The sequence below is a fragment of the Nothoprocta perdicaria genome, unplaced genomic scaffold, assembly GCF_003342845.1.
Source record: "Nothoprocta perdicaria isolate Ctin4 unplaced genomic scaffold, notPer1 scaffold_212, whole genome shotgun sequence".
NCBI lineage: Eukaryota > Metazoa > Chordata > Aves > Tinamiformes > Tinamidae > Nothoprocta > Nothoprocta perdicaria.
The window spans coordinates 629,971-643,114 of NW_020455339.1; the positions used below are offsets into that span (position 1 = coordinate 629,971).

General features: G+C 40.2%; 1 protein-coding gene across 5 annotated transcripts in view; it reads left to right on the forward strand.

Annotated features, from left to right (window-relative positions):
* Positions 1-7,354, forward strand: part of EPHA6 (EPH receptor A6) — a 418,698-nt gene extending 411,344 nt beyond the window's left edge. For all 5 annotated transcript variants that reach the window (XM_026038558.1, XM_026038559.1, XM_026038560.1 and 2 more), the window contains 3 exons: positions 721-914; positions 2,787-2,936; positions 4,885-7,354. In XM_026038558.1, coding sequence (XP_025894343.1) covers positions 721-914; positions 2,787-2,936; positions 4,885-4,999 — 459 coding nt within the window. In that variant the 3' untranslated portion in view covers positions 5,000-7,354. The remainder of the gene's footprint in view (positions 1-720; positions 915-2,786; positions 2,937-4,884) is intronic.
* Positions 7,355-13,144: the final 5,790 nt, after the last annotated feature.

The following is a 13,144-nucleotide window of genomic DNA, read 5'->3' on the forward strand; positions in this document are numbered from 1 at the left end:
TCTGCCAAAGCTGGCAGTTTTACTCACTTTCAGGGACTAAAACTGCCAACTGGTGAGTAGTGTGTGAAGTAAGACCTTACTTTTTAATTTCTTTACTTTTTACATCATAAACAGCTTGGATATACATTTTTCTGAAAAAGGCTGTGCAAAATGATGTTGTGCTCTTCTGTTCTGCTGTGTGGGATGCATTGCTTGARCTAAAGATATCCTAAAGATCAGGAGGCCCAAAATATCACCARGTGAATTTGCACATCTGCAGTGCCTCACTGTATCATGGCATTGCCACAGATTGTCATGATGCGAGYATTAAGGCATTCATTCCAGTCTGCAGTGGCAGATAGGGGACACCAAAAAACAGTAAAAGACACCAATAGTTATTCTTCCCTTCTCCTCCTCCTCCTTTCTGGCTTGCGTGGAGTGGGTGGCCGGAGAGCGCAAGGGAAAAGCGTGCCGTGTTTCACGTGCCACCCCAGTGCCCCACGCACAGTCGGCGCCGTGGGGCGCGCGGCTGCGGTYGACGCTGCTCGCTCCACCTGAGCCCAGCTGCGGAGCGCGCCAGGGAGACTGCTCGTAGTCCCAGATCTCCAAGGGAGGCCCCAGCAACACGTAAATTCAGGGTGTTTTTAAAATCATTCGTCATTATTGCTGGTCTGTGATTTCAGCTTTACTTTCCGCATTTAATTTTAACGCCCGGTAATCATGTAYGTTATATTTCTTCAGGTTATACTGTCTATAGAAGAAGGTTACAGGCTTCCAGCTCCCATGGGCTGCCCAGCTTCTCTTCACCAACTAATGCTTCACTGCTGGCAAAAGGAGAGGAACCACCGCCCCAAATTCAGTGATATTGTCAGCTTCCTAGACAAACTCATCCGCAATCCAAGCACCCTTCATACTCTAGTGGAGGATGTACTTGTGTAAGACTCTCCTCAGTACTTCTTGTTCGTGTAATCCGTGATGGCTTTCATTAGATGTGTCACAACATTAGGTAGGGGCGGGAGAGAAGGGTGGAGGTCTGAGCTTGTAGAGTTAGAAGGTTTCAGATAATTTTGTGGCTTGTTTTATTGTTAATGCATTGTTATGAAAGGCTGTTTTTTATGAAGCCTTATGGGTGGCATTAGGCGTCTTTTTTTTTTTTTTTCTGCCCCAAATTCTGTCTGTGAACACACTATCTACCATTAATCTTGGGGAATCTCCTTGTTCAGTTTTTCAGTGCTTCTCCTATGTGTTTGTTTTCTGCCTGTAATTTAAGTCCCCATGCAGCATGCTGTTTGACGGTGCTCGAGCRGCTTCTGAACTGAGTTAGGGTAATTTTCTGAAGTTATAGCTTAGCTTGCTCACTCTGTCTAGCTGCAGAGGATTTATCTAGTTGCAGTGGTGACCAAATAACAGATCATACTATTACTGTAGTAGGCACACACGCAAACACAYGCACATGCATATATGCAAACACATGTATATGTACACACACATATATATGTGCRTATGCACATGTGACTTCTTACTTATTCCCATGTCATTTTATATGGCATCAGAGTAACTGTTGATATTTACTTTTATATTAATACATTAATTACAATTTAAAGACTTATGCCTGTGCTGCAAAATCGAGTTTTTATTGAGCTTCCCTGCTTGGATAGGTTTTCTTGTTGCCTGGAAATGCTTGATGCAGATAATCTGAATGCTTGTTGTGTTGGTGATATTTGAATTTATCAGGTCAGCAGTTTTTCTGAAAGAATTGGAATAATTCTGATTGAAAGAGACCTTAGCAGGTCTTTAGCCCAGCCTTCTGCTTACAGTGCTTGTCTGTCATTTTCTCTCTCTATCATTTTGATACATGAATGAATATCAGTGTGTTTCTGTATTCCAAAGTGTATGGCAGAAGCTTAGCATGTTAGAGTGTATGTCTTTCTGCCTTCTGCATAAGCAGCATTCTAACAGTGTTGGCTAGTTTTTGCTTTGTCAATTTTTTATTTGATCGTTCTTCTAAAGACTGTAATGAAGCCCATGTAAGCAGCTATATGCCTCTTCTTCATTCTGTTCTTACAGTTCCTCTACACAAAATGTGCAAAGGTCTCGCCAGCACAATAAAGAATAAAAGACTGCAAACACATACCCCTAAATTGGATTTTTTTTCCATCTTTCAGTTTCAGTTGCAATAACATTAGGAGAAAGAACTGAAGCAGAAATGCAACTAAGTTACCTCTTTCATTTTTATTTACTACTCCATATAGTTCTGTGTGAAAGCAAAGATATAAAGCCTTGTTCTTTCTGCTTTTTGGGGTTTAGCTCTGTAGCTGTTATAATCAAAGTGTTCCCACTGCCTAATAGCAATAAACAGTCATCTGTTTTTCTTTGTAGATAAATGTAAACAAATCATCTTTCAGTGTGTTAATCTTTTTAAATTGTATCTACCTTTATCTCAGGTTAAACTTTGTTTTCTCTCTGCTTTGACTGCTGTATTATCCTGAAAGCCTAAGATCTATAAAGGTATAATCTGAAATAACAAAAATACAAACAGAGACATAGATCTGTTYCTCTGTTTGTCACTGAGCTGCAGTGCTTTAAAAAAAGATCCGATTAAGACAATTTTACAGGGTAACATACGATTTTTAAGTTTTAGACAATAGGATAAAATCAGTCTTTGGAGAACCTCAGTTAAGATCGACCTTTACAGTTCAGGCTCCTGTCCCATTCCTTCTGCCTTTTARTAAGAATATTGTCTGTGAGAGTAARTCAAGTGTCCTGTCTTCCCCTTCTCTGGTAACCTTTGCATGTTTCGCCTACAGAATGCCAGATTCACCTGGTGAAGTTCCAGAATATCCCTTGTTTGTCTCGGTTAGTGATTGGCTGGACTCAATAAAAATGGGTCAGTATAAAAATAACTTCATGGCAGCGGGTTTCACAACCTTGGATATGGTCTCAAGAATGAGTATTGAGTAAGTATTTACTGTATTATTCCTGTCATGGGTAATCTGGAATAGTTTGGATGCTACAGTCATAAAATGCTTATGATATATGGAACGGTGATTTCATTCACTTTCATAGGTAAGCTAATAAAAGTTACAGCTCTTATCAGAGCAATATAGCTAATAAAAGATATAGATCTTATCAGAGCAATATAGGAGAAAGATATAATTGAGACTAGACAATTTTATTCTGCAACTGTGCTATGCACTACCAAGCTGGGGCACTCAGCATTCGTATGGGTTTGGGGGGAAATCAGGTTTTGATCTGGATCACTGAAATTTTTTTTATTTTTTTTTTTTTTGGAGGCGGGGAGAACAGGTTTGGGGGGAAAGGACTGCCAGCCATTCTATGGTCTTTCATACAATAACCATCAATAGACTCTACAGAAGTTTGAAAAAAGGTTTATAAATAGTTTTATTACTAGGTGTCTTTTGCTGGTTGTTCCTCAAGGGGATTGTTTATTTGTTTTTGCCTGTTCTACTTACCTGTAAAAATGCAGGTAATTCATCATGCTTTCTAGTTTCTACTTTTTGACATCACTTCAGGTTTCTTTGAAAGATTCCTTCCTTCTTCAAATAACCTCTCCAACCCTATTCTTCAGGCATGTTTGCTTCTCTGAGCTTTATCTGGCCTTTCTTGATAGGTGGTATGCACTGGTGCTGCGTTTCTAACACTGACCCATTTGCAGGGGTTTGCTGTCTTAGCTGCCTCTCTTGGCTTCCCTTTAGCAGGTTACATATTTTTGCATAGTCCCTGCTGAGCCTAAGTGTTGTGTACGATCCCCCATATGGATGTTAAGCTTAAATACATAATAGCTGCAGCTACTCAGTGGCTCCTTATCTGCAGGACAGTCTACAGGTATCTTGAACTGCAAATCTTGAACCCATAAGGATCACACTTCATTTTGTGGGCTCCTTAGCTAGCTATACCCTAAAACAGTTTCTGAGGATATCTAAATAGGCAATGGTTATGTGATGCTCCAGTGTGAATGTGCACGATTGACAGGGCATAACTGCAATGTCCTGCCCTTGCTGCCTCTCTGATCTCTCTCAGCATCTTGCAGCTGGTGATATTTAGAGACCTGAGCTAATGGTCTGTGCTGGATGCTGAGAGCTTTTGATGTTGTTCTTCATAGAGTCACAGAAGCACAGAATCCTCAAGGTTGGAAGGGACCTCTAGAGATCATCTAGTCCAACCCCGCTGCTCACGCAGGGACACCCAGAGCACGGGGCACAGGGCTGCATCCAGGCGGGTTTGGAAGATCTCCAGAGAAGGAGACTCCACAACCTCTCTGGGCAGCCTGTGCCAGGGCTCTGTCTCCTTCACTCTTAAGGAATTTTTCCTTGAAAATTTGTTTTTGACAGCGCTGCGTTCTGTGGATGCACTGCTCACGTTGCAGGGCAGGGCTGGATGCGATGAAGGCGAATGGGGAGGGAGATCTGGGTCCAGTGGGTAGACTCACCGCTCTGCTGATCTTCAAACCATCTCCCGTGAGCGTTGCCCAAATTATCCCGAGCATAACCTCAGGAATCCCTGCCTCAGGGTTGCAAGAGTGAGTGCCTGAGCTCTGCTCCCCTACGTGTATGAGTGGGGAAAAAAGTGTTACTACAACCATACCCAATTTTTAATTAGGTTCTTATTCAGGCGCTTCGGTTCTTATTTAGGGTTTGGAAGAAGTCTTTACTGGTAATACCACTGCAGATAGCAATATTCTAACTCCAAGGTTTTTGTTTTTTCTTATATGATGGCCTTTAAAAGACAGGATTGGCAAATACACAAAACGACATCTGCACCATTCTTAGGTATCCCATTAAAGAAAGTAAACAGTCCTAAAGCGGGGCAATTCACCATACAATCTTTTGTGTGCATGAGGCTTTGCTTTACTTGCAATCCATGATGAAACTTTTTATTTTACAGTGACATTAGAAGAATTGGAGTTGTACTCATCGGACACCAGAGACGAATAGTGAGCAGTTTACAGACTTTGCGGTTACACATGATGCACATACAGGAGAAAGGATTTCATGTATGAAAAGTACTAGAATCAACTGTGTTTTGTGCCTCAGCATTTCTAAAATGGAAAATATTCTCATTCTTCCCTTCCGCTCTTCCCAGCTTCAAGAACTGCAGTCTCCTGTTCAGACTATAAAAAGTACTTCTAGGTCAATGCTTCCAAACGGGAATTTTTAATCACACTGCATAGTTCCTTCGTCAGTTATCTGCCAATAAAATCCTGGCCTACTGCAAGACTCTTGCTACACATTGATGAATAACTCAGCATGGATGTGTAACTTTGTATAACAGTTTTTGGGAAACTTTCATGAACTTATTTGAAAGTAGCAATCTATTTGGCCTGGCGTGGCTTCTTTATCGATGTATTTAGAGTTTGCTGGTAGATCGAAAAGTATTTGACTTCCTTCATGTTCTGTGACCATGTAACTTCCAATATCAAATGTGCAATCAAGGAGAAGTTTGACATAAATATTTATTTTATCTCTTAATTAAACCCGAATGTATGGGTCCTATCATTATATTACTTTATAACAGTTTAAATGCTATTAAGCTGCTGCCTCAAAATGTTAGAATTCTTTGCAAAAATGAGCGATGATTTCATCTAGCTAATTTCCATTGTATGATATGTGAGGATAGTGGGAAAAAAAAGTTGTTTGAAATCGTAAGGTCCTTGATTTCAGATTACTTTGGCACTCGACACTTTTTATGCTTTAAACTGTAGATTAAGTTTTTAAATTTGTTCATTCTTGGGATTTTTCCTCACTTGTTCTTCTTTTTATCACTCAGCATTTGCTTCTACCCTGTGGGAGATTAAGCCTGGAAAACTGATGACAAAGTTCTCTTAGCCACATAGAAAACATGGTTGTCAGCTACCCCGTGGCCCCATGACTTGAGAAGGGTTTCTCTTCGAAAAACACAGGCCCCCATTACTTGAACTAAGGGTAATCTCCATCAGTGGCAGCAGACCTTGGAGGGCCAGCCTTGTGTGGGGCGATGTGTTTACTCCCATAGCAGCAGGTCGGCCCTGCCATCCAGCTGAGGGCAGCGGTACGAACGCAAGCTGATGCTGAAAGTTACACTCCGTGGTATTCAGCTATCGTACCTATAGTACATGCAGGCAGAAAAGGAGACATAGGACAGCAGTGTAATAATGTGTTGCCTTGAGTCTACTTCTAACTGCTTTTAGAAGTAAAGCACAGACTCTGACAGAATGGAGTTCTGGTTACTACGGGCTAGATCTTCATTTAGTGCAAATACGTAACTGACATSGAAGAAAATTCTCTTTAGAACTCTTCAATAGCCATATTTACATGCAAGAAAACGGCTGCAAAGGCCTAACGTAATATTTGTACCTCTGTAAGACTTAGAGCTTTCACGTTTTCTTCCGATACCGTACGCAGATGTGCTGGGCTCCCTTTCCAGAGCTGTGYGTGGGATATGCGCCGCGGGGCCTGAGAGGGGAGCGCGTGGCGGTCCGCGTGCTGCGGTAGCCACACGCACAGCTCTGCTCGCGTGCCACGTGTGAGCCGGGCATCGATGCTTTGGTTAATTCATACACGGTTTGCGGGACTTCTGTTGAGCTACGTGGCGTTCCTATATCCGTGAGCATTTCAGATCTTGAGTTAAAATGTGCATTTGGGCAATTAGTAGGATAGATGTGTGTATCAAAATGAATTAACTGCTTTATGTAATCATAATGGTATTTACTGCTTAATTTACAGCTTGCAAATCAAAGTGTACTTCCTGACACTGGGAAAAAGGCTGTTGTGTACCGGTGGCAGAGAAGGAAAAGCAGAAAGCAACTCAGAAAAGATTATGCTTCCAACCAGTTCACAGAGCAAGACATGCTGGGCCTGATTCACTGTTGTCACTTTATGTTGGAATAACTTCAGTAATTTAAATAGGGTTACAGTAGAGAACTGAGTACATTTTCCTTTTTTTCCATTAAAAAAGATTTAACTGAGGAACAACTTTTCTAAAGAAAAGGATTCACAGGTGGCGACTGGATAAGCGTGTTTACAGAAGGGCAGGAGCAGCCCTACTCTAGCTACAAAGGGGGCTTCATCGGCACGAGTAGCGCCGCTGAACTCGGGAGGACTGCACAAGCGCGTGGGTTTTGCAAGATCACAGGCCTTGAGGGGAAAAACAGCCTTTGTTCTTTCCTGTTACTGTCACCCGGGACGTTCTGCCCCACTTCCACATCTGAACAATTTCCGGTAAGGGGTCTTGTTAAAAAAAAAAAAAAAAAAAGATTGTACTTACTTTTGAATCCTTTGCAAATAACAACATCAGAGGGTGGTGTAGACGTTGGTTTTTCATCTTCCATTTTGCCTGACAGTGTTTCCACAGCCATCTGTGGAAGAAGCCCCTCTGAYATTTAAATACATTACTGAGGAGGTAGGAGTCTGTTATTTGTTAATGGGGTCTCAAAAATGCTCGTAATTAATCCAAACCATATGTGTGCACTACTTAATTCTCCTTTGCACGTTTATTCATTCCTGGGAGTGTGGATGCAAAACTGCACGTCACATGCACACAACCGGATATGTTTCATGGAAAATGATTTCYAGATTGATTTCCAGATTTATCACCCTACTGAAAATATATTTTCAATAGAACAAATATAGTAACAATATTAAAACATTTATTAATCAGATATATTTTTTATATCAACAAGTGTTTGGGTAACCAGAAAGGAGCAAACAAGGGTTTCTTTTGGTGAGGACATATATTAAAAACATTGCAAATCCTCTCCTGGATTTTGTGCGTTTATATGGCTTGGTTTTTTTGTTCCTGTTGTTGTGCAGTATGACACTTTTATAATTGTAAACTTGATCAAATTTACATTTCCCCCATTTTGGAAACATTTCATTTTCTCTTGTTCAGCTTCCTTGCCTGCTYTTCTGTTCTATTCAGTGCAAACAAATGTGGAAAAACAAACAACTAGGGCTCTTTTTCTTCATTAAAAACAAAACAAAACAGGTGTTGTTTTTCAAATGTGTGTGTAACTCTGTGCAGGCCACAAGTGTATGTGTGAAATTACAGTAGCTTTCTTTTTTATAGGGGTTACTTTTTATCAGGTGAAAATTAGCTGTGTTTAGTCATCCTGCAGCTTGCATTGTACAGTTAAGGGTTCAAGTTTAACAAATGTAAGCAGATCTCCTAGGCCATTTTTCATAATGTGGACCACCTTCCACAGTGCTTCGTGACCAAGACTACTTGTTGAAAGTTTGCAARATAATGTTGGTGAGAGACACAATCCAAAACAGGCATTAAAATGYGGGCATAAGGAAATAGTTCTTAGTTGTTTACAAGTAATAGCCCTGTGTAGTCTTTTCCCACAGATCTGATTGTCATTCATGAAGAACAAAAATCCATTCATCTGCACAAACTCTTAAGCACTGTCTCCAGAATGCGGTTCAGGTGAGGACCCTGCCTGCCGAGCGGGGCCGGATCAGCTTCTCCTGGCCAACAAGTGCTCCCGTGCCAACCGCAGCTCTCCCAGAGCTGATGGCAAACACCTTGGATGGCCTTGCAACRGAGTGGGGAAATCATCTAGTATGGAAATAGGGAAACCGCAGCACTCGTCCTTACTTGGCATGCCCGCTTGTCAGCGAGCACCCTGAGAACTRCTGCGAGGAGATCTCCTCTCCTCGTATTGGAAGTCTGCTTTTAAGCTAGTCATCCGAGGCTCCCTTTGAGTCCATGGAGAGAAGTGGGCCTTGGGGGGAAGCAAGTCATCTGAAAAATTTAGTTGCTTAGTTTTGGATAAGTTTAATTCTGCCAGAGAAGTGCCTGTTTCTCCTACCTTACTGTGAAAGAGACCAAAGCAACTAGCTCAGATCCTGGTATCTGTGGTATGAATCTCATGTCTTGATTGTATCTCGTCCTTCTGCTGAGGCCCTGAAAAGASAGAGGACCTAGTCCCTAATGCTGACCTTAAAATTAAACAGCAGGAGGTTTAGTAGATTCAGCTTATTAGATGTTTTCAGATTGTATTTATTGAGAAGTAATGGGATTTTCRTGAGGTAAAGGGAATTGAGCTCTGTGGTCTAAATTTTTCTGAAATGTAAGCTGCCCTTTTAAATTCCGAGGTGCTTCAGTGCAATGGCTATTCAATGAAAGCTCAGCCACGTACTCTGCTTTATTTAAGACATCAACTAAGACTTGTCTATATAAGGCAATCTTTTAATTGCAAATGTATTCAACTATAAATTCAGAACAAATTAGTTGTTTTAGGTGAAGCATTCTGTGTCCAAAATTTTATTAGGTGATAGGTGGATTATTTTGATATATAGTGTATTTGGGGGTTTTGTTTGTTTGTTTTTGGTAATTTAAGACTAATAATTTGGAATTTTTGAGTATATTGTGAGTTTATTCCTGGGCTCTATTAAGTTTCAGTGCAGCTTCATAGAGGGTAGAAAGGTGGATCATAAGTAACACTCAGACTTCCTTTATAGAGATACGGCAGAGATTTACTAGGTGGAACAGCTGGCATTGTGGAGGTGCCTAGTAAGAGCGTATTTACCACAGCAATTTCTGTGTTAGAATGACCCTGTGGGACTATTTCAGCAGCCAACTAAAAGCAGCGCAGAACATCCTCTAACTTGCACCGAGGGCCGGTTACTGAATTTCAGCTGGCCCYTCTGCAAGTAGAAGCACGTGTACAGCTATTTTAGCTTGGCTGATGGAGTGGTTCCGGGGGACCCATTTTAGCAGCTGGGAATTATTCGTAGGAACATATGGYAGAACTGAGCCTACCCCTTCATGGACTCAGGCAGTCGTGGAGTATGTTCTGCGTAGCAAGGGAAGGAAATAGTAATGAATGTGGCTGCAGGAACCTTATCAATCCAATCCGACACATCTCTTAGAGTAACAAAAGGGAGAGTCATAATACAAGGCTATATTCTATTGCATCCTCCAGAAAAATACTTCAGTGGAAATATGCTTCACTTATCATAACATCTGTGCCTATTTCAAAAGCACTGTATTCCGTTAACCAGTTTTCTTACAGAAAATTCTTCCCTCGTTCACCTAATGATTGATCTTCCTTAATAAAAGGCAATGGTAATCTCTTTTATCAGACTTTTCTTTTGAGAACAAGAGAGAAATTTCTTAGGTTGAGATAACGTGGAGTAATACAGTGATCATGAAATCTCCAGGAGAGGCAACAAATCCCATCTCTGAGAAGGAAAAAAGTCCCTAAACACTAGAATAACATCCAAAAGGCAGAACGGTGCTTATTGTGCTAGAGAGCTATAAAATAAACAAAAAAGTTGCACAGGCCAATTTCCTGCATTCAGAGCTCACAAGTACCTTCTACCATCCTATGCTACATCTGGTAACTCCCACTGCTCATCCGTGAGCGCTGTGGTTCTGCATAGATCCTTAGAACAGAGGCCATGCCATATTGAGCCCCTTATGGATATAGAAAGTGTGTGTATATATAAAGAATTGTATAGATAATATATATTGTATAGATATCATAATGCCTGGGATTTTCCATAGCTACAGAATTTAATAATGTAACTCCCAATAATGGTAATGAGGTTTGATTGCACAGCTGGCTTTGAATTGCTTTAAGCAGCATGCACTGTGTGCACATAGTACTCCCCAAACTGGCTTTAAGCAGCATGCACTGTGTGCACATAGTACTCCCCAAACTGGCTGGGGACAGGCTCTCTTTCCTGCACAGGCAGAAAAGAAAAATGTTTTCCAAACCGTCTTGCAGGAAGCTGCCCGGTCACCTGATCCTTCTCATCTAATGCCACCACACCAGTGCTTTCCTACCAGTTCTTTCCCGTGCACCCAGTTCCTGTAGAAAGCTCTAGTGATTGCAAAAGGGAAGAGAGCTGCCCATGAGCCAACATTGCTATTAGAATGTAATCCATTCCATAAAAACTTTCAATCCCTCTGCTGGCATTTAAATATCTTAGTATGAAATCGTTTTATTTTAAATATCAATTCATAGGCTCTTAGGAGGTTAAGCAAGGGACATTTTCAAGGGGAGTTGAGTGAGCTTATCCCAGTAAATGCTATGTGTTGAATTTTAGAAAGGAAAACTGGCAAAATACATTTAATGAAGAAACATGAGGTTAAAACAGAGATTAGAGTTAAAATATATTTCCATATCTTACATATGAAATAACAATTCACACAACAAGATCTATTTGTATGTATGTTTCCCTCAGTATTCTACATTAATATCTTTTACACTTTTTCTTCCATCAAGGGACTTCTCAAGCACATCTTGTTTTCCACAAAGATTTAGCATATTATCTTTTTTTTTTAATATCTGTATTATATGACAATTTATGATGACATACTTTTGGTTTTATATTAAGTAATCTTGAAAATATGATCTTCCCTTCGTAATAGCTGCTTTAGTTATTTTCCCCTTTGAACAAACTCTGTTTTCTATATCTAGTGCATTATGGTGTAAATTCTGTGATTCTCATTTACTGAAAGGCACAATAGCAAAAACATGACTAATGTCCTCCCAGTGGCTCTGCTTCCTGGACTTTAGTAAGTCCGTATTCCAGAAAAATCAGCATGCTCTAAAATTCCCAAGACACACATACGCTTCATTTTAAAATTTACGGCCAGGATTCTGCCTCTGCCTCTCCCCAAGGAAGTGCTGAATTGGCAGTGTTGCATTTTTAAATGCCATTCCTTCTTTTTTTGCAGCAGTTTCTTCTTTTAACTTTTCAACTTTTCTAAAGTGGAGGTCTGTTTCAGAGAAGTGTGGGGAAAAAAAGCTGTTTCTAGGTTAACCCTGGTAATGGAAATGGATTCAGTCAGTACTTCAGTGCAGGTTTTTCTTATCTAAAGCCTTGGGTCCTACTTCTGTTGAGGTCAATGTAAAAATTCCCTCATTGTTTCTGTCAACTGGATTACACATGCTGATGCCATGACTGAGTATCCCACAGATTGGCAAAAAGGGCTTGTTCTGTTTTGGCTCAGTCCAACTTCAGCTCCCGGTGACTTCAGCAGCAACAACAACAAGTACTCTAAACGTCTCAGGATTGTATCTGCAATTTATCAAAGATAAAGAAAGGCTTAAAAAGATCATGTGAAGTGATATTTACTGAAAGGCAATATATTTTCTTCTAGCAAAGCAACCCTCATTGATCAAGTTGGCATAGATTATTTTGCTTTTGTCATCAGCTTTGTAAACTTGTATAACAAACCATCTTCACATGCAGAAAAGATACAAGGAAAAATATTTGATAACCTTCCAGAAATTCACTTTGATTTTCTCTTGGAAGACAATGTGGCTGGTATGTTTTCTCAGGATAGCCTCTATTTCTGTGTATTGGTTTTAAACGTAAATGAATAYAAAAAGGTTTTAATCTCTGTCTCTTCTGTGAAATTAGATTGTACACAATTAAATATGACTGCTCTTCATAGTTCGCTGTTCTAGCATAGCCATAAAATGTATCAATGTMTGTGTATATAGGAATATTTGATGACCGACACTTATATATTTAAGCAGCCATGTCAGAACTTTAAAGGTAGATGGCTTCTGAAGTAACAATATAATCATGATAATACTTGTGAAGTATTTTACAAACAAACCGTGGCCTCAGCACAGATCTTGTATCCGTATCAGTCTTCTGAAAACCACTTTTTTTYGCTGAAGACCCCAGATAACATTTGTGTTTTGCAATTGCTTCCTCTTTTCGAGATATGTTTGAATAATGACAACTACCTGTAACAACAACCCTCACCATTCATCTCACAGAAAAACAACCTTGGTACGATACCTCTAAGTTACATATCCTCTTGGTCTGCGACTTGTGTAGCATCGCACACTGCAAGCAAGATCTACTCATTCTGAGAGACTGACCATTTCACAGCTGGTAGAGTTGTTTTCCCCCTGGGACTGCCTCACCATTCGGAATGACTTTTGTTCATGTAATATATCTCCCRTATCTGTTACAAGTCCATTTTTCTTTCTGTCTTTCAGCCAGTTTATGAGAGTTGGAATAGCCATGACACAACGAGCTTAATATACTGATTTGCAGTCCCAAGAGGAATTTACTTTAGAAGTGAAGTTGTTCATATTTACTGAAAAGTGGTGATATCATTTTTTTAAATTCTATTATTATGATACTCTGATGTTCCATGTAAATTTTCATGTGCTGGCATGCCTACAAGTTAA